Source organism: Symphodus melops (genome assembly GCF_947650265.1).
Source record: "Symphodus melops genome assembly, chromosome: 21".
Lineage (NCBI taxonomy): Eukaryota > Metazoa > Chordata > Actinopteri > Labriformes > Labridae > Symphodus > Symphodus melops.
This window is the reverse complement of record NC_136711.1, coordinates 10,076,636-10,101,001: the sequence shown is the minus strand read 5'-3', so window position 1 is coordinate 10,101,001 and position 24,366 is coordinate 10,076,636. Positions and strand designations below refer to the sequence as shown.

Genomic DNA, 24,366 nt, shown 5'->3' with positions numbered 1-24,366 from the left:
GCTCCACTGAGGCTTAAACAAGTTTGCAGGCCTACAAATGTCCATATTCATGATGATTGTACACCAGCATGTGCATTTTAGTAATGGCCAGCTCGGATTAAATCTAGCACACTGATCAGGTCTGTTTTCTGCAGTCTTTGCATATGAGCACTTTTTACCCTAGATAGATAGATAGATAGATAGATAGATAGATAGATAGATAGATAGATAGATAGATAGATAGATAGATAGATAGATAGATAGATAGATAGATAGATAGATAGATAGATAGATAGATAGACACTTTATTGATCCCGAGGGAAATTGCAATACCTTGAGGTGGATTTAAAACTAAACAAGGAAGCCAAGGCCTGAATGTTATGTTATCACACTGCAGCCTTGTAAGGTAGGCATAGTTTAAAAAAAAAAAAAAAAACGTTGCTTCATGCAGAACATGTGCTTTTTGCATGCAGCTTCTACAGTTTTTTGTAGGCTTCTTGCAAGACAGGTGCACTTTTTCATTAGCAAATTGAAAAGAAAGTCAGCAAGTTATTAGCCAATAAAGCAGGCTTTAGTCAGTAAAGAGATGCAAGTCTCTTGCTCTCTAAGTGGCCTCGCTGTATCGATCTCTGTCATGTGTGTCCACATGTGTAGAGAGCTTGACTTCCTGTATTCTCATTATCCCTTTCACAAGGTTCGCAGCATTTATTTCTGCTCAAAAATGTTTGGAAGAAGTGCCCTTTGCAGCTTCATCCAAAGAGAAGTTGTAGGTAAAAATAAACCTCAGTACATCTTTTGCTGTGTCTCAGCTCACACTAAAGGTCAAAGGACAGAGAAGGCCAGTTATGCTCAAGAAAGACCCCAGAGGTATATACTCTCTCTCCTTCTCTCCATCCCTCTCTTACTCTCTTGCCTTCTCCCCTCCCTCCCTGTGAATGCCGTAGTGAGCATTGTTCACGACCACTAGCTTTTGCTGAAAGCCGCACAGCAATGAGGTCTCTGTGCCTTTTTGCCTCTCTTCCTCTCCCCTTCCCCCTCCCATCTACCTCTCTCGCCTGTCTGTTTCTCTCTCTCTCCCTCCCTCTATTAAATTTCCAGTCACACAGTGGTGCAGAGGATATTCCTCCTTTCCCCCTGTTCTCCCCTCTTCCCCTTATTCCCTATCACTCATGCTGAAATCTTAGCCCATATCCAGTCTCTCGCCGCTGCGACCCTTGCTGCTTTTGTCCTTTTTTCCTCTCTGCATCTTTTTTTTTTTTTTGCCTTTCCAACCCCCGCGCCATTTCAAATGATTCTACGCCGCCGATGCCAAACCCACCAGCGTCTATGTCTGTGTTTCCTTCCTCCTTCCCTCCATCCTTCCCCCCTCTATGTCCTCACTGTGTCATTGCACATTGAATCTGATATCCCCCTTATGCGTGTATGCTATGCTTGTGTGTGTGTGCTGGCACCCTTGAGCGTTTGTGTGTGTGGGAGTGATAGAGGAGAGGGGAGGGAGAGAAAGAGGGACATGCATTCGTGCACAGTAAATGAACAAACACTCATCGCTGTATTGCTTGTGTCATCAGTACAGGAAGGCTCTTGGAGTAGAAAACACAGCGCAGAGAGGGCTGAGGACGCTTCCCAATACAAAACCCAAACCCCCATAAACTCTTAATGCTGCGTTCAGGAGCCACGGGGGGAGGAGGGGGAGGGGGAGGGGGAATGGGGGGCGAGAAGGATTTGGCAGCAACATGCTAGTGCCAAGACATATGTGGCATGCTGATAGCACCAGAGAGGTGCAGCTCACACTGTGAAGAAGCTTTGGAGGGGTGCTGATACACATCCATCACTCGCTTGGTTTCGGGGTTTTAGCTGCAGGCTGTAAAAGTGGGTGGCAGGCTAATTTCACACAGTTCAAAGCAAAGATTAAGAATGTAGAATTTTTTATTTTAGATTTGGCCAAGAAGCATAAGTGATCCGTTTAAAGGCCCCAAGCATCCAATTGGGATTGTGAACAAAGTAATGTTTTTTTATGGTTATTTTTAGAAAATGTAACAAAAAAGTTGGATTGGTGCTCATTGCCATCTGTGCAAGAGAATAAGAGAGATACAAGCGAGAGTTTCGAGTTATTGTTAATTTGTGTGTGTGTGTATGTACGTGCTTGCGTGTGTATTTGTGTGTGTGTGTGTGTGAGAGAGAGAGAAACAGAGAGGGAGAAAAAATAGAGAGAAAAATCCTAGTGTCACAGTATCTTAGCAACTGCCTCCATCTCCTTGGAGACAAGAGCTGACATCATTTCCTGTCTGTGAGAACTCACTTTTGGTTTATACACAGTGTGTTTGTGTGTGAGAGTGCATGTGTGTGTTTGTTTGTGTGTTGGCGTGTGTCCACGTTTATGCAGATGCGGGCCCGCAGAGTGTGCACTCATGCAAACAGGATGGATTTTAGTGTTTCACTCAGAATGCATTCAAGAATGTCTCTCTATTTTTAAGTCAAAATAAGTAATTTTATGCAATAAGATGATTCGACTTCAAAAGATTCTTTTTTTTTAGCTTTGTATTGCTTTAGGCTGTTAAATGGGAACTTAGCTGTTACATTGTCCATGTAAACCAATAGTAAAAGACTATACACTTCCAAGTGTTTTTTAAGCCCTGTGCTTATAGTTGAAAGTATTTAGACTCAGTTATACTGTGGAAATAACATTACTAATGTGGAGTATTTGTGTTGTTTATTTGTAATTTCAAAGCAAGGGTGGGGAATTTGCACCAAAAAGTTGTAAGTAACAAAGTGTGAGTAGAGACTGGGGCTCCTTTAGGCCTACCAAAAAGCCTGTGATTAAAGTGCAGCGAAACTGTGATCTATAACTGCCACCTTGTGACAAGAGGGGTGAACTGCAGCCAAAAACACATTTTCCCCAGCTCTTTAGGCATCTTTATTTCACGTAAAGTAACATACAATATACTGTATTCCTATCTTAAATGATAACCAGATGTCAAATGAATTGTGTAAGTAAATTCAAAGAATGCTACAAACAAACTCTAATTGGTCTGATTCATTGGAGCAAAATGTCTTTTCTTCACACCAGACAAACAGAGAAGATCAATCGCATTGCAGTTGTTTTGGGCCATAATATGCAGTCCTGCATTTTGTGATGATCATGTCATGGTCAAATATGTGTGCAAAAAAAAAAAAAAAGAATATAAATTCTGTTTGTGAACGAAGTTTTTTAATCAAATTTACAATATTCCTACATGACATACTCTAACTTGAGGTTCAGAAAAAATAAGATCAACGATATTTTTGTTTATTAAAAAAATAAAGCGGGAAAGGGATTTTGAGGGTATATGGATTATCATAAATTTTTTTAACTTGAAATGTGCCCCAGTGGCTTCCTGGATCGTCGCTTCTTAACAATAAGGCACTTCTGTCAACTTTGGTCATGCCAGGGGCTTTTATTACACCTGCTCCTGGCCTGCAGAATGATAGTATTGTATAATAATACAGTATTGTATAATAGTGCATTCAGAAAGTATTTAGATCCCTTCACTTTATTCACATTTTGTTATGTTGCAACCTTATGGTAAATCAATGTATTTTATTTGTTCCTCCTCAGACTGCACTCAATACACTATAATGACAAAATGTAAACATAATTTTATATATTGTTGCTAATTTATTAAAAAAAAATATTGAGACCCTTCACTAAATATGTAGTTGAAGCACCATTTTTAGCAATCACAGCAGAGAGTCTTCTTGGGTATGACATAACAACCTTTGCACAACTAGATTTGGGGACTTTCTGTCATTCCTCTCTGCAGATCCTTCAAACTCTGCTTGGTTGGATGGGGAACATCAGTAAAAAAAAAAAAAAAAAAACTTGTTCAGGTCTCTGACAGACGTTTGATTAGGTTCAAGTCAGGGCTCTGGCTCGGCCACTCAAGGACATTCAGAAAGTTTTCCTAAAGCCACTCCTGCATAGTCTGGTCCGTGAGCTTAAGGTAGTGTCCTGTTGGAAGACAGGTAGAGTGCCCTGGACCAGGTTTTCATTAAAGGGATACTTCACCCATTTAAACATGAATCTGTATTGAAATTGGGTCATATATGTAGGAGAAATGTGAAATAAAATTTGAAGTTGGTGCCTTCTTGACCGAGAAAAGGCAGAAAAGTCTTTTTGGCTCATGTGGATGAAAGACATCAACTGTCTGTGTCCTTAGGCAAACAGTGAGAGCACCATCAGTCCTGGCAGGTCTTGTGCCTCGGCTGCTGCAGGCACAAGACCTGCCTCTTGGCAGTAAAGTTCCCATTCCTCCATGAGCCTCAACTGCTCGTCACTACATTGCAGCTCGTAGAGATAGCCATAAACATCAGATTTCAACACAAGACCTTCAACTTTACCTTCATCCATATGAATTTGAAGTTTTTTTTTGCCATTGTCGATTCTTCTCAGCTTTCTTCACTGAGCCTGTTAGAATAGCTTCCTGGCAAGGTAGCAGACGTTGCTATTAGATTCTGGCAGTGAGGTCCCACCCACTGATCTGTAATCGGTCTGTAGCTTCAGTGTGTGTTGCTAACAGGAAGAACGAGCGATGTAGTTTCACCTCAGCAGTCTCCGATGAAGATCTTTGCATCATCGGAGTCTCCTTTTCAGACAAAAAATTCAGAGCTTTCCCATCTCAAGGGAAAATAAGGGCGGGATTCACGACCATTAAAAATATACTACCAGGTTTTTAATGATACAAAGCTCAATGTAAACAGATGAAGTATCCCTTTAAGGATATCACTGCATTTTGCTTTACTTAGCTTTACCTGAACCCTGATCAGTTGCCCAGTCCCTGCAGCTGGAAAAATACTCCCTAAATAAATACTCCCTAAGCATAAATACTCCCTAAGCATGATTCTGCCACCATGATGCTTCAATGTTGGGATGGTGTTGAGCAGGTGATGGTTACGTCCAGACATGACGCATTAAATGGAGACCCAACAGTTTATGAAACATATTGGTTTCTTCAGACCAGAGAATTTATGACAGTAAGTGTAATTTTTTGCAAACTCTAAGCAAACTTTTAGGTTTCTTCCAATGAGGAAAGGCTTCCTTCTGGTCACTCTGTCATATAGCCAAGATCAGTGGAGTGTTGAAGTGAGGGTTGTCCTTCTGAAACTTTCTCCTATTTCCACTTAGGATCTCTTGAGCTCAGCCATCGTGACCATCAGGTTCCTGGTCAACTCTCTTACCAAGGCTTTTCTCACCTGATGTCCTTGAGCCAGCTGCCAGGTCACAATGAGCAGAGTCCTGGTTGTTCCAAACTTCCTTAATTCAATACTTTTGGACTATAGGCCACTGTGCTTTTTTGGGACCTTTAATGCAGCAGACATTTTTTGTAGCCTTCCACAGATCTGTGCCTCTACACAATCCTGTCTGAGCTCTGCAGACAGTTCCTTTAACCTCATATTGTAGTTTTTCTTCTGACATATTCAACTGTGAGACATGGTTTGAATACTTTCTGAATGCAATGCAAGTGTAAAACCATCAGCAGCAGTATATGGTGTTTCTTGTTTAGGTCTGTTTCACGGCAGAAGTGAGATAAAAGGACCCAAATATCCCTGTTCTTGACAAAGCTGTCTTAATATTGTTAACATCCTTGCACGTAAGTTCTCCTTTTTTCAGGCTTGTGAAGGGGACATGACAAAATCTTTATGAACAAATTGAGTTTGATTGTAGATACCAAAACTCAAACAAATAGCAATACAATTCCACAACACAATTAAACTCTGCTTGACTTGTTGTGTGACCACTTACCTCCTTCCTGACTCTGTTGACAGCAATTTAGTTGCGAGGGCACTTCAGAAGTCCTCTATCCTCAAAATGAGACAGTCCACGAGGAGCTGAATGTCCTGGTTTTGGTACACTGGTGGTGTTGTAAAGTGTTGTTCTTGTTAAAAGTGTGATACATGGCCACAGGAATCCCTCTCCTGATTCCTATGTCATTGACACAAACACAAAACACAGATCAGATTTGCTTTTAAAAGAGGACGTTTGACTGAACATTTCATGTGAGCTTTTGGCATGTTTCTGCATGTTTACCTGAGGCGCTGGACAAAGCTGACATAACATCGCTCTCCAAACGGCTAATGATGGGACAGAACGTGATAACCACATAACTCTTGTTGTGCTGATCTGACCTTTGCACCTTTTGGGTGAGTTTTTTGAAGAAACGTCATATGGGAGTTACAAGTTTCTCCTGCTAAATATGCAAAGATTTTGGTAGGAGTAGGCTATCTTAGTCTCGAGATGATTTTTTGGGGCAAACAAAACTGAAGGTTTTTTTTCTTCTTTGTTTTATTTGACAAAAATTCTGCCATTTTATGTTACAACAAAACACCTTATTAAAGCAAAGTAGGCCTGCTCGGCAGCTGCATGGATGACATGTTTTTTGTAATATTAGGTGTCATTGACAACATAAAGTTTACCAAAATGTGAACTCTATAAAGGTTCAAATTATTATTATTTGAAAGAGCCAAGTTTGACCTAACCCCATTTTTTTACTGGGTCAATGAATCCATTGGACTTGTCTAAATTGCACTGACTTTATTACAAACTCATGGAATACAGGATTTTGTGAGATTACTGTGAGGTTTTATCTTGGGATGAACCAGAGATGCAAACGATTTAGCCTGCTATGTAACTCTTATTAAGTATGTGTTTTTAGACACCCTTTTTAGCTTAAACACAGACTTGACATTCAAGTTATTGTACCCAAAAATATCTTAAATTGGAGTTTTATAACTTTGATCATAAACAACTCTGAATTAGCCCGAACAGAGGCCGATGTGTGAACCCTCTAAAATGGTCACCCATTTCCATTTGAATAAGGTAATACATATGTAATGCATCCTCTATAGATGTTATTGAGTAAAAAGTGATCACCCAAAGTGATCAAACGATCACCTGGTTGCTTCAGAGCTGCAAGAGGATAACTCATAGTTTGAGTCAATGGTAAACCAAGCTGGAAAGATGTACTCATCAATGGTGACAAAAGTGACAACTTTGGAGAGTGCTGCAGCATCAGATATCGAAATATCTGATGCTGCAGCACTCTCCAAAGTCTTTTACAATGTTGCACCAAATCAAGGAAAGGGTGGACATGAACAGGGCAGACCTTAGCACAAGGTCAAAAACCAGACAGCTGTGGGTAAATTTTCAGAAGATGCTGCTTGACAGCCCGAGCTCTGATCAAAGCAGATCGTATAGGATATTGGAAGATGCGCTTGCGCACAATGTAGGACTGTCTGCCAATGTTTGCCGCCTTTCGATACAACTACCTGAAATTGTCATATTTCTACCTCCAAGAAATGTGCCAACTCTAAACCAGACACCCTGATATACATGACAAGTTGTCCAGGGCTTTACATGTGGTTCGCCCAGTACTGAGCAGGCCTTAGCTCTGACCTTGTCATCAAGCTGACATTGAAAAGCAGCAAGGCTTGACCCATGAAGTGGAATGACAAGCTTTCCACAGAGAATATTGCTCCAACCCCATCAGATATAACGTTCAGCATAATTTCTTTAGGTTATGTAAGTTTTTCTTTAGTAGGTTAATCAATGCAAGACTTTTAAACCCCCTTCCAACCATCTTGATATTCAAAATATCACTAGATTTTAACAGACATGATTTGAAATGGCATCAGCATTTTTGTCTTCATTTACAAAAGTCAAACCATTTCATATTTACTTAGTGTTACACTGGTGGTTTTTGAATTGTTGTGTTCTTGTTAATCAGTTTCTTCAAGCTGCTGAGGCTTACAAGAAAAAGATGTTTACGCACTTTTAACTTTCACTTTCACAGTGGTTAGGTTTTGCTATGGTAATGCCATCCTCTGACCAACAGGTGTCAGTGTCGCAACACTATTTGACATTGATGAGAGTATGGAGAATGAAATTGTTCCTACAAAGCCTGCATTATAGCTGTTTCAGCAATTAAGACGAATAAAACAAAAATAGTAGCTTTTAGGGTTAGGCTGTTAAAAAAACAAGCATTTATTATTATTTTTACCTGTCTTACCTTTTGAGGAGTGTTTTGCATAGACTACTGTTAAGATCTGAAGATACGCTTTATGAGATGAGCTGCCAGACTGAAGGCTTCTCTGTTAATATTGTTCTATGGGGGTTTAAGGGTTGTCTAAATTATTCATTTATTTATTTATTATTTTAGGCAACGTCAAGCAACATTTACCTCCTAGACTGGTACAATTAATTAGAAAAAAAGATGTTACATTTCCTGATTTTCACTCATCTGATCTGAGCATCTACACAGCTATTCTACTTAAACTGCCTGCAGTTAGAAAAAATCAAACACTGACTTGTCTTTTCTTAAAAGTACATTCATATCATAACACTGTATTAATTGACATTCTGACAGGCAATCATCATTGTGGCTGCATTTTCTCACTAAACAAAACACTTCGCTGTGTGCTCAGTTTGACAAGAGGGTGTGAGCTGTATCTGTGGGAGTGATTCTTCATCTGTCCGTAATGTAGCGTTGTCTGGATATCATCTGTATCTGCACTCAGAATGTGATCAGAGTCAGGATGAGCTGACGCCTACATCAGCTCCCTCTGACAAATGATCAGTGCTGCTGATGGAGTGGTCAGCGAGCAAACTAAGGCCTTTATTCTGTCAACTCCAGAGGAGAATATTAAGGAAAAACACGCTCAGTTTTCCATAAAACTTCCATCATGTTCTGTCGTAATAACAGTCCCTAGGGTCTGCAGAGAATCATCCCTTTGTGCAAACTTAAGCTAAAAGTAGTATCTCCCTTTTTAAATTGAAATTTCTTGAATTTAATCTCAGCATAAAAGACAGATTTATTTTCTCTGTTCAATATTCCCTTACGTTTTAGTCTTTCTTATGAAGAAATGTGTTCTTGCCAAGCCCTTTTTTTCCATATGAAAAGACCTTGTAATAAATTGACCCACGTTGTATTCTGTCAAAACACATCAGTCTAAACTGGCTGACACTCTATACAAGATAAAACAAGACATATGTTGTGTAAATTAAACCAAGGGTAAACGGATTTCAGGTACCAGCATCCCTGATAAAAACCAGGCGCACACTCAGCAAAGGTGATTATAACATTTAATCACTGATACCCCATCGCCCGACTGTGCAGGCTCCTCGCCCAGAGGTTTGATTTACCCGCCCTCTTCCTGAGGAAAAATCTCATTCAGTAGACAGATTGCTGAGCGGTCCTCTCCGACCAGCAACCTATAAATCATTCTTTAATCAGAGGCCTCTGAGATTGGGCGCAAACACCCGCGGGAGCACCATTCTGTGACACCTCCACTCCTCTATGCATCTCTGCAGTTCTGGGAGTTTTTATCCTCCTCTTCTTTTTGCCTCCTCGGGCTTGTCTGCATTTGTATCAGTCATCAGGAAAGTAAGAGGGATTAGGTGCCTCAGGATGGCACCAAGCTCACACACAGACCTATATTTTCCTGTACTCAGAGAGAGGAAGTCAAAGCAGGGGTGATATTAGGGGTCTGAGGCAGCCGGAGGAGGCAGGCCTACATCCATAGAGTGTGTGGCGACTGATTGGCGGTAATTTAGGTGAAGAGTGCTTCACGGGGATGCATCACTTAAGTTCTACAATATCAGTGGATGTAAAATACAAGGGGCTGGTTTATCACCTGGTCTTGTTTTTGAGTCAAAATTAGGCTATAAAATCTATGTTATTTAACAGATACTGAGCCTTAATGCTATGTGTTTATAGTTTAAAGTGAACATCACAATCTAAGAGGCTCCCTCGTGAAGTAGTAAAAGAGCTGATTTTTGGAATCAGTTTTAACATAGCCTTCTAAAAACAGACCAGAATGTACACTTAAGAGTACAGAGGACATGTATGGGCTATGGCTATGGCTGTATGGGCTATGGGCTGTATGGGCTATGGGCTGTATGGGCTATGGCTATGGCTGTAAGGGCTATGGGCTGCAAAAAAGTTTAATCACTGATGAATCTGAACAGTATTTCCTGGATAGATAAAAGTCAGGAAAAAAGAAATCTAGATTAAGTCTTTGTTTCAGTAACCATTAAAGGAAACCAAAGATACAACATTTAGTTCACTCAAAAAGGTATACTGAAATTTAAAAACTGATTGTTGATTTCACTATGTTTAGATTACCTTTAATCATTACCACTAACATCTGCACATCAACTATTTCTCTACTGAAGCCATTATTTTAAATATTCATATGGGCATGCATGCCACTGGTTAAAAAGGAGTCCATTTAAGATACGCCTAATTAAAAAAGAATCAATTTGGACTGCCAAAAAAAGAGTAAAGTCAGGTGAGTGTGACAAGATAGCTTAATATTTTTTTTATGCACAGATACTCTGACGTCACTGTGTTGAAATATTTCCCGTCTCTCAGCCTGCTTGGCTCTCTCAGAGCGCGCGCTTCCATTGCTCCTCTCTCGCGCGCGATGACCATGGAGACGTCCAGGAGTTTAACAGGAGGATTTCGCTGCCAAACTGAAACTGAAAGGACGGGACGCAGGTTTTGGATTTTGTTTTGTCTTATTGTTTCTGTTTGGAGATAGATGACAGTTTCGCGACTTCAGTGAATAAAACAATCATACAAGGACGGAACGTGAAATCAATTTTAAAATCATGCACTGTTTATTTCCATGGAGAGATGGCATGCGTGCTCTTCTTCTGTCGGTTTCTTCCCTTGTCACACCGCCTCACAAGAACATCCTTGGGTTTATTGTCCCTTTTTCTATCATACTTGTGCTATTGTGCACTGTTCCCAGCTGACACAATCATGCAAACGTCAGGTGATCCAACGCCCAGCTGCCAGCGCGTCCTGGATCATGGAGCCAAAAGACGCATCCAGAAGTCCCTGTCCTGCGTTCTGCAGCCGAGCAGCGCGGATGCATCCCGGCTGAAAAGCGATCAAAGACCCTCCATGAACCTCCACACCGACACACCAAGCCCTCCCATGAGTAATTTAAAGTTTGGGAATAAAAAGTTACCGAATGCCATCATAGTAGGAGTGAAAAAAGGAGGAACGAGAGCCGTTTTAGAGTTTATCCGGATTCATCCGGACGTGCGCGCAGCTGGCACCGAGACGCACTTCTTCGACAGAAACTATGACAGGGGACTGGATTGGTACAGGTAAGAGCATCACCTGCACAGGTGCATGCATGCCAAGTGGCCACGTGATCTAATATCAGACCTAACACATGAAGCCAGTTTGATCGTGTTTTGTTCCGCAATCACACATTTTATCAGCTGATTTAATAGGTTCTAAAAGTGTTTTTACACCTTGAGCTGTAAAAAGTGAATCACAGGATCGACAGCCTTGTAGTTGTGTAAGAAGATCACTAATACGCAGGTTTCAATAATTAGCTGTACCCTTTACATTTGGCTGGGGCCTTCAACATTTCCTGTCTGTACATTTAAAGCTATGTGTAATCCGTAAGTCCTGATGTTAAATCATCATGCATAATGCAGTAATGCAGCACCACTATGACCATTTTGCTTACAGATTTTAAAGATTGTATAGCCATCGAGGATTAAATGTAAAATCACATGACACATTCGTTTATATTTTGTTGTGATGTATGTATAGCACATGTAAAGAAATATATGGAAATGATAGGATCTTCTTCTATACCACTTTTCACATTACATCAGCTTCTTATAGTCATATCGCCCTCCCAATGGTGCCTCTCTGTCTACAGGGTGATTTGAGGTAAACACATTAGAAGTGTTTTCTTCAATCTCTTGACTCATTAGACTTTCAGAATACATTAAAAACACTTTAAGGCATAACCTGTCCTTTCTTCCCGTAAACATCTCTTCTAAAATCTAATCTCATGATGGTAAACAGCACGAACACAGTGTGGGACTCTATCTACCAGGACTCTGAGCTGCTTTCATGTTGTTTCTTGTTGAAATAATACCTCACAATCAATGGAAAGTGTTTCATTGTTTGCTAAAAGCATCCATCATATTCATTCAACAAAGATAGGTTCTCATGATACAAAACATCCACATGATTTTTAAACTCCCTCATTACAGATTTAAAGCAGAAATGTGTTCACTTTAGACATGAAATTGTGTGCACATGTACACACAGATCAACCTTCGAAAACATCTCATGTTAGTGATTGGCTGTCACAAGAGGGTTGTGTATCAGTGTTCTAATGAAATCATTAAAGACTCCAAGTATCTCCACTAATTGGCACTCCTCAGCACAGAAGGCTGCTGAAGCCCTTTTATCTCCTAGATGTGTCAGAGAAATATAAGCCGGATGTGAACTCTAGCCTATTACTGCAGTTTGACTGTCACCTGTCAAAGCTGCAGAGAAAAGGTCATTTGCCAACTGACATCTGAGGATCCCTTTCCGAACTTTAATTTAGAAAGTCTTCAGTAAACACTCATTAATGTAGGCCAGACTTAAGGGTTAGAGTCCTGATATCAAAATCTATTGGAAAGATATTGGTATTGTTAACTGCCAAGCATGGAAGCATCAGTTGGTGATTGATTGTAAATAGATATATAGACTGGAAGAGAGAAAAGTAATATTGACAACATATGCTAAATGCTAAAGTGCAGTGCTTGGTTGGCTGGACTCTTAATCTCGAATGGCGAAGATTTTACACCAAATAAATATTGGATTAACTAGACTAAAAACTGAAAAAAAAAAAGTTACCTAAAGTCTGATTGAATGGCCCTTTTAAATTCAAAATTAGGGATAGATCCTGGCTACTAATTTTCCTGATGATTAAACAAAAATTTAAATTCAGACACAGCTTATTTGACATGGATAAACATCCTTAAGCTCTACAGTATAGTCATTTAATTATTAGTTGAAACCGTTTATCACATTCTTCAACAACGAAATTCACTGCTATGTTAAATGCCACTGAAATCTCTGAGTAGTTTTTGTTACAGTTGGACACGGTTTGGCGGTTTGGCATTTTTGTCCTACATTATTAAAAAATATAAATGATTAGTTTAACCATTTACAGTGTTTAATTGTTAAGTGGACTGATAGTGCACATCAATTGTTAAAACCATATCCTTAGTCAATGTCTAAACTGGAACCTCAAACTTTACTCTGTGTACCTGTTCATTACTTTGAAGATTTCACTGGCCTAGTTTGAAGACCCAGAACTAACCTTATGGAGTCACTCTGCTATAAGTGTTCTGTTTGCATTTATCATGATTTATTACTCTTGAACTAGGCTGGCTGATGCACAGGAGAGCTGTCTGCGCAACTAGTCTCCTGTGACAACGAACTACTATGACTGTGCGTCAGTGCTCTTATTATCATTTACATGAAGAAACTGGGTTCATGGCCAAACTGGAGCTTCTTTGTTGGATCTATGGCTTTGAAGCTCACTTGAGTAATGTTGCCCTAAATAGACATCTAATACACACTTTCCTTTCGACAGAGTGAAGGCAAGGACGTTGTGTCCTCTCTGTCTGAATCAGTTAGCTTTTGTGGTATTTATGTCCTTCAAAACAGTGAGAAATATTCAAAAACACTTAGTATTGTGATTGTAAATGAGAAAGTGTTATCTTGCTGGAACTTTTACTTTGTGTTTTTATCTTTAATTCAGAGGTTTAATGCCAAGGACGCTTGAAAGCCAAATCACAATGGAGAAGACGCCAAGCTACTTTGTGACTAAAGAGACGCCACATCGTATCTCTGCTATGTCAAGAGAAACAAAGCTCATTGTGGTGGTGCGAGACCCAGTGACCCGTGCAATATCGGACTACACTCAAACTTTATCCAAAACTCCTGACTTGCCCAGCTTCCAGGACTTGGCCTTCAGAAACCAGAGTCTTGGCATTGTGGACACAACTTGGAATGCCATAAGGATCGGTTTGTACGTTCTACATCTCGAGAACTGGCTCCGCTACTTCCCTTTGGCTCAGATCCACTTTGTTAGCGGAGAGCGTCTTATCACAGATCCAGCAGGGGAGTTGGCTCGGGTGCAAGACTTCCTCGGGTTAAAGCGAATTGTCACTGACAAACACTTCTACTTCAACCGCACCAAGGGCTTCCCTTGCCTTAAGAAGCCTGAAAGCAGTGGCTCGCCTCGCTGCCTGGGAAAGTCAAAGGGCAGAACTCATGTGCAGATAGATAGAGACGCTATAGAGCAACTAAGAGACTTCTATAGACCTTACAATGACAAGTTTTATGAAATGGTGGGTCATGATTTCAAGTGGGAGTAGAGGAGTGAAACATGTTTTTAAACTGAACAAAAAAGACTATTTCTTCGTCAAAATGGTTTAACCTCCATTATTATACAGACGCGAACAAGAGCAGACATGTTGCAAAGCCCTAACGTTTTCTGTAGTAGGAGACCATGAAGTCAAAAAGTCAAAAAAAAAAAACAATGGCAATTTACTATAATTTTAAAAAGATAGGACAGAAAGCAAAATTGCTGTGAAGACCAAAAAAATATGTAAATCTGGGGAATTGTTCTGGGCTGTTGGCGCACAACATGGAACATATTCATGTTTTACTTTAAAAAAAGAGGCACTACCTTTTGGACCGGATAACAATTGATGGAACTGGTGCAAAATGTTTAATAGCTTAATGTAAAAAAAAGAAAAAATGTGTCAACATTTGTCTCTATTTTTTGTGCAAATGTCATATTTTAAGGAGATTGTTGAAAGACTGATAGTTGTTACAAAACTACTCGTCAGAAGTTTTAATAAAAACACACCATCACATCACTGTTTTTCACCTAAGTAAGCCTACTGCTTAAGCGGCAAGGCTAACAGGAGCTACACGAAGCTGCCGGTGTAGTGACTTTATCAAAGTAAACTAATGTGTACACAACGCCATAGCTAAAACAATAACACAAATGTCTTTCCTTTTTTGTAGAGAATAAGGTTATATACAGTATTTATGGAGATTGTTAAGAAGGGTAACTGCTCCAAAGCTACTGTGCTAGCAAGGAGTGAAAGCACAAATGTAAGATTTATTGACTTGATTTGAAGTCATAGTTGCACAGCCGAAATTAGTTCTGAACTAACTCTCTAACAGCAGCCACACTTAGCAGCCATTGTTACATTTGCAAAGAAGACCACAGACAAATAACTCGAGGCTGCTCATACAACAAAAACCCATAGTGTCATGTTTAGGGGACACCGCCTTTATTTTATGGAGGAATAGTTATTCATGAAGATATCACAATTGCTAAGTAGGAGCTTTTAGTTATTTTAGTTGGCCGTCTAAGTTATACTAGCTAGCTGTGGCTGCACTGAGAATCAAAGGAGTATTGGTATTTTCACTTCTAGATAGCACACTGGCTTTGGAGCAGCTACATGTAGCCATGCAGTTGTGGTAAGTTTAGCAAAGCTATCTGTCCATTAAGTAGTCTTGCTTTTAGTTTTGAAATGAAAAAACGTTTCTGATCCCTTGGGCTCTTTGCAGCATGTTTTCTCTCGTCAGGCATCGTATAATATGTTGCTACTAAGGACTATGGATAACTCACAATCTCTATACTAAAGGCTGTTTATGTATAACTTCAGGAGTAGTATTATTCTTTATAAGAGAGACTGAGGAACATGACATCTAAGATGACACCGCTTTTCCACTTGTAATCAGTTACCAGCCATCATCAGTGTCTGTTTATTGCTATAGCCCTCGTTTTTAGCTTTGGGATCACATTGTTTCTATTCCTGTAACTGTTGTTGGGAATTTTCAGGAGCGAATACCTGACCAACTGCTATGTTGGGTTTTATGAAGTAAAATTTGATTGTCAAAATAAATTAATAATTAAGTTTATTTAATTATTAATCTAAATCAATAATTGTTATTAAACTGCGTTTAATAAACCTCGGGGCACCACCCTGTAAACAGGGAACAACCAAAATATTACCAATATCAGTCTCAAATTATTTAATTAAATACCCATATTAATAATTAATAATCTGTATTTAATTGAAGGTGTGAAATCCGAACACAAAGCCCTTTCACCCAGCCTAAGTCACAAAGCAAATTCACAGTGATCACAAATAACGACTTTGTAAAATATAATAGAATTTATTTAACAAAGCAACATCAAGTTAATCAATGAAACTCAATCAAACAAACAACCATCATAAGCCAAACTACAAGTAACAAACAGAACAAACAAGCGTGGCACATGTGTGTATGTGTGTGTGTGTGTGTGTGTGAGAGTGAGAGGGGGAGGGACAGACAGAGACAGACAGCGATCAAAAATGGCGGCGACCACGCGTGGTCACGTGATGGCGGACACAGAACGTGATCTACGTTTCAGCAGCGTCTGGAAAGCCACAGATCTATGTGTGTGTGTCTACCGAAAGGTGTGTGTGTAAAGGCGAGAGAGCGAGAGAAAACAACGCAGCTCGACAGCTCAATCTCGGACTGGAGCTCACCACAACTCAGAGCATAGTAACTTTCACTTATCAGAAGCCAGCGGCTGGATTTGTATCAGACAGCGTTCACACTAGTCTTTCTGATAATGAGTCTATTGCCCGGTTATGACGCGGGAGCTCACAGATAAACACAGGGGGCACAGCGACACAAATAAAGGAAACAAAAAGAGATTTTACTCTAGTAAAATCTAAGACACATCGGTCAAACACCAAGCAAATATTATCACCGTTTCACCATAATAACTCAGTTATTAAACACACTCTCTATATCTAACTGCCCAGACCTAGCTAAGCCTCACTTGTCACCGTTTCGTCCACGGTTGATGAAAGGAAGAAAAGAGGTCCTGGAGCGGCCTTCCTGCAGTTGTTAGCTGATGGCGGCGTGTGTGTCCAAAGGGGTTGAGCAGGGCCGTCGTGTCCTCCGTCGAGCGAGGTGATCTCCGTGGGTGTCCTTTCTTTAAAGGACGGAACGAGACGTAATCCTTACAATCTCTCTCTATACCGTTTTAACACGGGAGAAATAAACGATCTGCTTGGGAGATGCGTTCAAGTGGATGATCTAAGCTCGGAATTTCGGACGTCGGTGTGCTTCAAGGCCTTTGGATTAGCTGCGCGCCAAACTTAAACAAAGAGCAGCGTGCTGGAAACAGGAACAAAGTTGGGTATCTTCGGACATCGGCAGGCGACGTTTGAAAGAGGCAGAACAATGAAGCATGGCTGGCTTTATACCTCCCAGACTTCACACCTATGTGTTAGGTGTGGCAAGGCATTCTGGGAGTACCTGCAAGGCATGCTGGGATAAAGAGTCTTTTGTTGTAGTTCTCCAAACGACACAGCCTGAACTTTGTCATTTTGGCTGGACCCCAACATCCCCCCCTGGCCTGAAGAGCGGGATGCAGGTCATGGTCTTCAGGGCACTATGGGCCACCAGTCCACGTGCTTTGGAGATACTTGTACAAAAGTTAATTTGGCAAACAGTCCATAAATTCAAGAGGCATTTGGTCTGGGCAGACATTGAGGCAAAGTCTGGGCAGACTGTCTAACTATGTCTAGCGCTAAACATCAAAACATAATCAGACATTAGCGAAGCATTGCTGCTCAAGGTGCATTCTTGGACAAAACACATGAAACAAACAAACAAGAGGAAGAAAGAAAGAGAAGGGTTTCATGTGTAGATGTGTGGGCTAACTCCTTGACTGGGCAGGAGAAAGCCTGTGTGTGTTTGTGGCATGTCAGTGCGTAATGTACATGTACATGTAGAGTCTCACTATGGGTGTGAGGCCACAAAACAAAACAAAACAACAACAACAAAAGCGTGAGTAGAGTTACTGGATTTTGAAATGGGAGCTACTCGCCCCTCCCCAATGTGGAGTCAGAACCTGGTTCTTTGTAAGGGCTGGAGGCCTGCCACTGTCTTACCCCATCTATCACCCCCCTCGGAATTGTGCTAGTCATTTCACTGCCGAGACCTGCTTCCTTATGAAGCTCTTGGGAACTCTGGTTATACCTACCCTTCTGACTTAGGCTTCGGCCATCCCGAGAGTTCCTCTTGGGAACTCTGGTTATACCTACCCTTCTGTCTTAGGCTTCGGTCATCCCGAGAGTTCTGTTCAGGTCTGTCAGTGATTGACTCCTCAGGCTGGAACCTACCCTACGGCTGGCTCAACCCTTCACCCCCCTGGCTCTGTCGTCTTCTCTGCCGGTGACGTGGTCTCTTGGACTGCTTCATAGCACGAGGCAATTTGTTGCCTTCAAGTGCTACGTCACCTTTGTGACGCTCAGGGTGTATGTGTGGGAACCTGCAGGTAGTAGGAGAGGGCCTGCTGTAATCTCTGCCTGAGGGGGCTGAGATGTCACCCCCCTTCCCATGGGGTGATTCAAACCTGTGAAGGTGTGAAAAGGTGTGGCAGCTGTCAATATACCGGAGCGTTTTGTCAAAGGGAGGGGCTCTACAGTCAAAATCTTTCTGTTCAGGATTGACAGGGGGAACAAGACTTTGTTTAGTCATTAGACTAACCTGGCTGCTCGGTTTTCTACTGAGCTTTTTCAGCAGGGGCGTTTGATTTTTTAAGGGGCTTGGTGCACGATCAGAGTCGTATCCTGACGACGTGGCTCCCTGAATTAATTCAAACGTGTCTAACACCTTCTGCTTGGCAGTTTGTCGGTGCTGACAAAGAGATTTGTTCTCTTTCGGCAGGGATTGGACCTCTGGCTGGAGTGTCTCCACTGAGGCGCTGACACTCTGTCTGGTCCGTAAACCATGAGTAACAGCCTGGTGGGAGTTGCCCGAGTCGTCTGAAGACTCATAAGTCCTCTGGTCGTCCAACATGTCTGTCTCCTTCCTCCAGGGATCTGGTTCAGTATCCCATCCCTTGTGTAGGGCTTCCTCAGCTGGCGTGGGGGCTGCGGTGCGTACCTGCTCCTCCTGAATTCCGGGTACCATGACACTTTCTTTCATTCGTCTGGCTAACCTGCAGCTTTCTTGCAGTATTTTATTCTCCTCCTGCAGGGCCTTGCATTCGACTTGCAAGGTCTTAAGTCGGTCCTGCATCCTTTTGAAGCCGTCCTTTAGGATCTGGTTATCTTCTTGCACCTGGGCGAGCTGTGCCTGGTGTCTCTTTTGCTGCAAATATGATTTGCGCTGAAAAGGGAGGAGAAGTTGGCCGAGAACATTCGAAGATGTGTACTGTGGTTTCCCTGTTCGATGAGTTATATACTCAACCGACTCATTTAATTTATCTTCGCCTGTGCTGAGGGTGGAGGAGTTCAGACTGTTGACCTTTAAAGGGACGTGGTTTAAACCTGCAACTCCAACCTGAGGGGGTGGATTGTGTGATCCACAGGGGGCCTTGGTCCCTGACTGCTGAATGTCTTTCGCAGACATTCTGTCTTTGTTGGGGGTGATCTTGGCTCGGGGGTTGGCCTGGTCACCTACCTTTCTCAAGGTGTCCTTACAAATGCTAATGAAATAGCTGATCAGGTTGGCAATCCCCTCTAAGGAGAGCTGCGTCAGACCAGCAACAGTTTCTTTTGGTGATGTGTGGTGGTCTGATCCAAAAGGAGTCTTAGCTCCTGGCTCACAAGAAGTTTTGGTACCCATGTTGATGTTAATGTTGATGTGGTAAAACAGAATACCTTAGTGGATTACTGTTTGTGAAGCTGCAAGATAAAAAGTCAGCAGGAGGCAATTCTGATCTATGGTTCTAAACCGGATCAGTGCAGTCTGTCCTGGCAGCTAGGTGCGAACATTCACACCTCAAGTCCTTTTGAGGATTGGGGGAAGACACACCTCTCAGGCAGCTGGCTCTGTAACAATTTTAAAGTTACACTCCTGACTGAGCAAATGGCTAACTTGTTGTCTCCAACAACAATAAGCACACAAAAATTATTAAACTACTCACTCGTCAACACGCAGCAGCACAACTAACACACAACTTGATGTTTGCTTTGCTTTAAAAACAACAAAAAGTAATCTCCCAAAGAAAAGAGAATTTCCTTAGAAGAATCACTTCAGGATTAAAAAGTTTGGATCACTGTGAACAAACAATGTAACAAAGCTGGTTTATTAAGGGCCTCACACGGGATGCATCATTATGTTGGGAATTTTCAGGAGCGAATACCTGACCAACTGCTATGTTGGGTTTTATGAAGTAAAATTTGATTGTCAAAATAAATTAATAATTAAGTTTATTTAATTATTAATCTAAATCAATAATTGTTATTAAACTGCGTTTAATAAACCTCGGGGCACCACCCTGTAAACAGGGAACAACCAAAATATTACCAATATCAGTCTCAAATTATTTAATTAAATACCCATATTAATAATTAATAATCTGTATTTAATTGAAGGTGTGAAATCCGAACACAAAGCCCTTTCACCCAGCCTAAGTCACAAAGCAAATTCACAGTGATCACAAATAACGACTTTGTAAAATATAATAGAATTTATTTAACAAAGCAACATCAAGTTAATCAATGAAACTCAATCAAACAAACAACCATCATAAGCCAAACTACAAGTAACAAACAGAACAAACAAGCGTGGCACATGTGTGTATGTGTGTGTGTGTGTGTGTGTGAGAGTGAGAGGGGGAGGGACAGACAGAGACAGACAGCGATCAAAAATGGCGGCGACCACGCGTGGTCACGTGATGGCGGACACAGAACGTGATCTACGTTTCAGCAGCGTCTGGAAAGCCACAGATCTATGTGTGTGTGTCTACCGAAAGGTGTGTGTGTAAAGGCGAGAGAGCGAGAGAAAACAACGCAGCTCGACAGCTCAATCTCGGACTGGAGCTCACCACAACTCAGAGCATAGTAACTTTCACTTATCAGAAGCCAGCGGCTGGATTTGTATCAGACAGCGTTCACACTAGTCTTTCTGATAATGAGTCTATTGCCCGGTTATGACGCGGGAGCTCACAGATAAACACAGGGGGCACAGCGACACAAATAAAGGAAACAAAAAGAGATTTTACTCTAGTAAAATCTAAGACACATCGGTCAAACACCAAGCAAATATTATCACCGTTTCACCATAATAACTCAGTTATTAAACACACTCTCTATATCTAACTGCCCAGACCTAGCTAAGCCTCACTTGTCACCGTTTCGTCCACGGTTGATGAAAGGAAGAAAAGAGGTCCTGGAGCGGCCTTCCTGCAGTTGTTAGCTGATGGCGGCGTGTGTGTCCAAAGGGGTTGAGCAGGGCCGTCGTGTCCTCCGTCGAGCGAGGTGATCTCCGTGGGTGTCCTTTCTTTAAAGGACGGAACGAGACGTAATCCTTACAATCTCTCTCTATACCGTTTTAACACGGGAGAAATAAACGATCTGCTTGGGAGATGCGTTCAAGTGGATGATCTAAGCTCGGAATTTCGGACGTCGGTGTGCTTCAAGGCCTTTGGATTAGCTGCGCGCCAAACTTAAACAAAGAGCAGCGTGCTGGAAACAGGAACAAAGTTGGGTATCTTCGGACATCGGCAGGCGACGTTTGAAAGAGGCAGAACAATGAAGCATGGCTGGCTTTATACCTCCCAGACTTCACACCTATGTGTTAGGTGTGGCAAGGCATTCTGGGAGTACCTGCAAGGCATGCTGGGATAAAGAGTCTTTTGTTGTAGTTCTCCAAACGACACAGCCTGAACTTTGTCATTTTGGCTGGACCCCAACACTGTTTTTCATTGCTAACAACTTTCTCCATTTGCTGACTGGTTTGTGAAAGGAGGATATTCCAGGGAATGGGATTAGTACCTCTTAAAACCTGCTTTACTAATCAAGGCAGGGCTTGAAAGCAAGACCTTGGAAAATGTCAGTGAAGTCTTCAGGGAGAGCAGAATTAAGCTGCAGCACTGTGGTGGGGAAGCTGAAATGTGAAGCCATAATGCAAGTATGAAGCACAGAATATCACTTACTGTTGGTGCATTGCCTTAATGGTTATCTTTCTACTTCTTTCCAGCTTGAATCTGTTTAGGAAAAAGTCAATATAGCTATATCATGCACACCTCACTTTGTGCTCTATGCTTTATTTGCTTAATTCATGCTTGTATTTTGTCACGAAAAGTATTTAATCACTGCCTTATTCCCAGTGTTTGTCCATGAACATCAATGAATAAAACTGAATCACAAATGCATTTTTTAATTATAAAATCTGTCTCATCTGAAACATTATCTTAGAATACATCTCACACACAAAAAGACATTGGATCCCTTCTCGCAAACTTTGTTTGAACATCAGTCCTTCAAATTTAAAATATTTTATTAATTATTAATAGATTATACTTCATTGAAAATGCAGGTTTTGATTATGTCTTTCATAAAATGCTGCTCTTCAACAGATTAGATAACTTGCAGTTAAACTGCAGTTTTTACTTATTTTCCCTATGATGCCTGTGAAAAAAGGTGCTTTGAGATAATGTATTTCATTCTGTAAGGTTTGTTGTGTACCATGTGGTGGTAGGTGGATGAGGGGGGTGTAGGTGTAATGAATTTCAATCACTTTTCAAAGACAAAGCAGGCAACACCTAGTCGTGGCAGGTTATCAAATAGAATCTGGGACTGCATGTCACATGATTGCAGTGAAAAGTTTGGATTCTGCTACCTGGTATGAATACTAAAGTCAGGCAGTCTGAGCCTGAGCCAGACTGATACCAACAGAGGGAGAAATCAGCTTTTGATACATGTGTTGGGATTAGGAGGAATATCTGATGATTCGAAACAGGACAATGTCAATCGTTCTTCACTGAAAACAACCAACATTTTAGAGGCAACACTGAAGATTTCATGAAACGTATGCCATATGAATGTCATCCTGTTGAATCTGGGTTATACATTTCTATTATGTCATTACAAGGGACGGAAACGGGACCTTGAATTAAATATTAGGTATCTAAGAACTCGTTATTATATATACTCATTATAACTGGGTCCTCAAGGGGTAGGGAGGCCTAAGGAAGGATAGGAAACCCCCTGATGGAGTCTAGACACTGGTGATGGTGGTGGTGCTGGAAGTCTGACTTTGGAGGAGCTGGTCATGAATACTGTTAAGATGGAATGGAGGTGACTGGGGTGGAGGGTCACAGACTAAGACGTCAAACTGACGACTGAACAGGTTTTTAAATATGACAGCAACATAATGATTGGTCAGAAGAGGTCAGGGCAGGATGTGGTTTGTTTATCACTTAAAGAGGAAACACTTTGATTCAGCTTAACACCAAAGCAGGGGGACAGAAGGGGGTGGGGGGGGGGGTGAACGTGTGAGAGCTTATAAACAGGTTGTAAACTGATATTGTTACCTTTAGTTTACTTTTAGGGGTTAATTACATTTTTCTGGCTGTATACTAATGCTTTCCTTCTTCTAGTTCTACTCTATTTTTGGAGTTTTCTGGCTGAATGTTTGACATCACCAAAAGGTTTTTTTGATTCCCTTTTAGTAACTCACTGTGCAAACTGTCAAAGCTGGCTCATCTTCATCCATATTTCACAGCAATTACACTGTAGCTTAAGAGCATGTCGACTTTAAGATAACTTTTTTTTTTTTAAAGATTTATCCTTGTTTTTTTTTTGATAAATAATATTCAATGTATTCAATAATAGAGTAGGGAATCAGGAGAGAGACTTGGGATTGACATGCAGGAAAAGAGCCGCAGCTCGGACTTGAACCTGGTCCGTCCACTTGGAGGAGTATAGACTCTGGCATCTATTGACTAATAGTTCCCCTTTATACTGCCTTATACTATTTTGTTGCGAATGCACTCTAATTAAAGTGTACTTGTGCTGTCAAATAATGCTTCACTTCCACTATACTATACTTGGGAATCATTACACTGTAGTTGTGGAGTAAATAGACTGTAAAATAGAATAAATTTGTCAGTTGTAAATTGTTATTAAAAGTTTGTTAAAATGTATAATGGACTGTGTTTTACAACCATTTCCCTGTGTCAACAGGGTTACATAATAGACTGGCTTTCACAGAGAGCTTAGAGGAAACCTTAACTAAACCTTCAGCTTAATGTAACAGCGTATACTTTTCTCTAACCAGTGCCTAACTTTGTACCATATGAATGCTGATTGATTACCCCCTTAATTCCTGAATCTTCTGACGCTAAATATTCCAATAAGTCCTTGAGTTTGTATGTACTTGGTGGCTGAAATATAAAGCCACATTTCAAGCACTGAGCTCGTCACACAAAACAGAAAATAATAAATAAATAAATAATGACATCCAAATCGTAAAATGCAGATCTTACAACTAAACAGCAGAAATGAGGACAGAGCATACAGACTGTGAAGGTTCACTGTAGGACAGATGTACAGAACAGCACAGACTCGCTCAGCATCTTAATGTGAATCACAGCTAATAGACGCCGCATCCCTAAACTCAGAGATATACTGTAGTTTTCTTAACCGATAATAATCATTAGGAGCTGTTTCAGTCCCAGTGAAATGTAGGACATATTGGTCCTTTCTGTTATCTACATACC

The 24,366-nt window shown here is 41.0% G+C and overlaps 1 protein-coding gene across 1 annotated transcript in view; it reads left to right on the top strand.

Moving 5' to 3' along the window:
• The first annotated feature begins 10,437 nt into the window (after nt 1–10,437).
• The window catches only part of LOC306842289 (heparan sulfate glucosamine 3-O-sulfotransferase 2-like), a 264,943-nt gene continuing 251,014 nt past the window's right edge, over nt 10,438–24,366 (top strand). The window contains exons 1-2 of the mRNA XM_079372452.1: nt 10,438–11,131; nt 13,588–15,675. Of these exons, the coding sequence (XP_079228578.1) occupies nt 10,650–11,131; nt 13,588–14,206 (1,101 nt within the window). The 5' untranslated portion in view covers nt 10,438–10,649 and the 3' untranslated portion in view covers nt 14,207–15,675. The remainder of the gene's footprint in view (nt 11,132–13,587; nt 15,676–24,366) is intronic.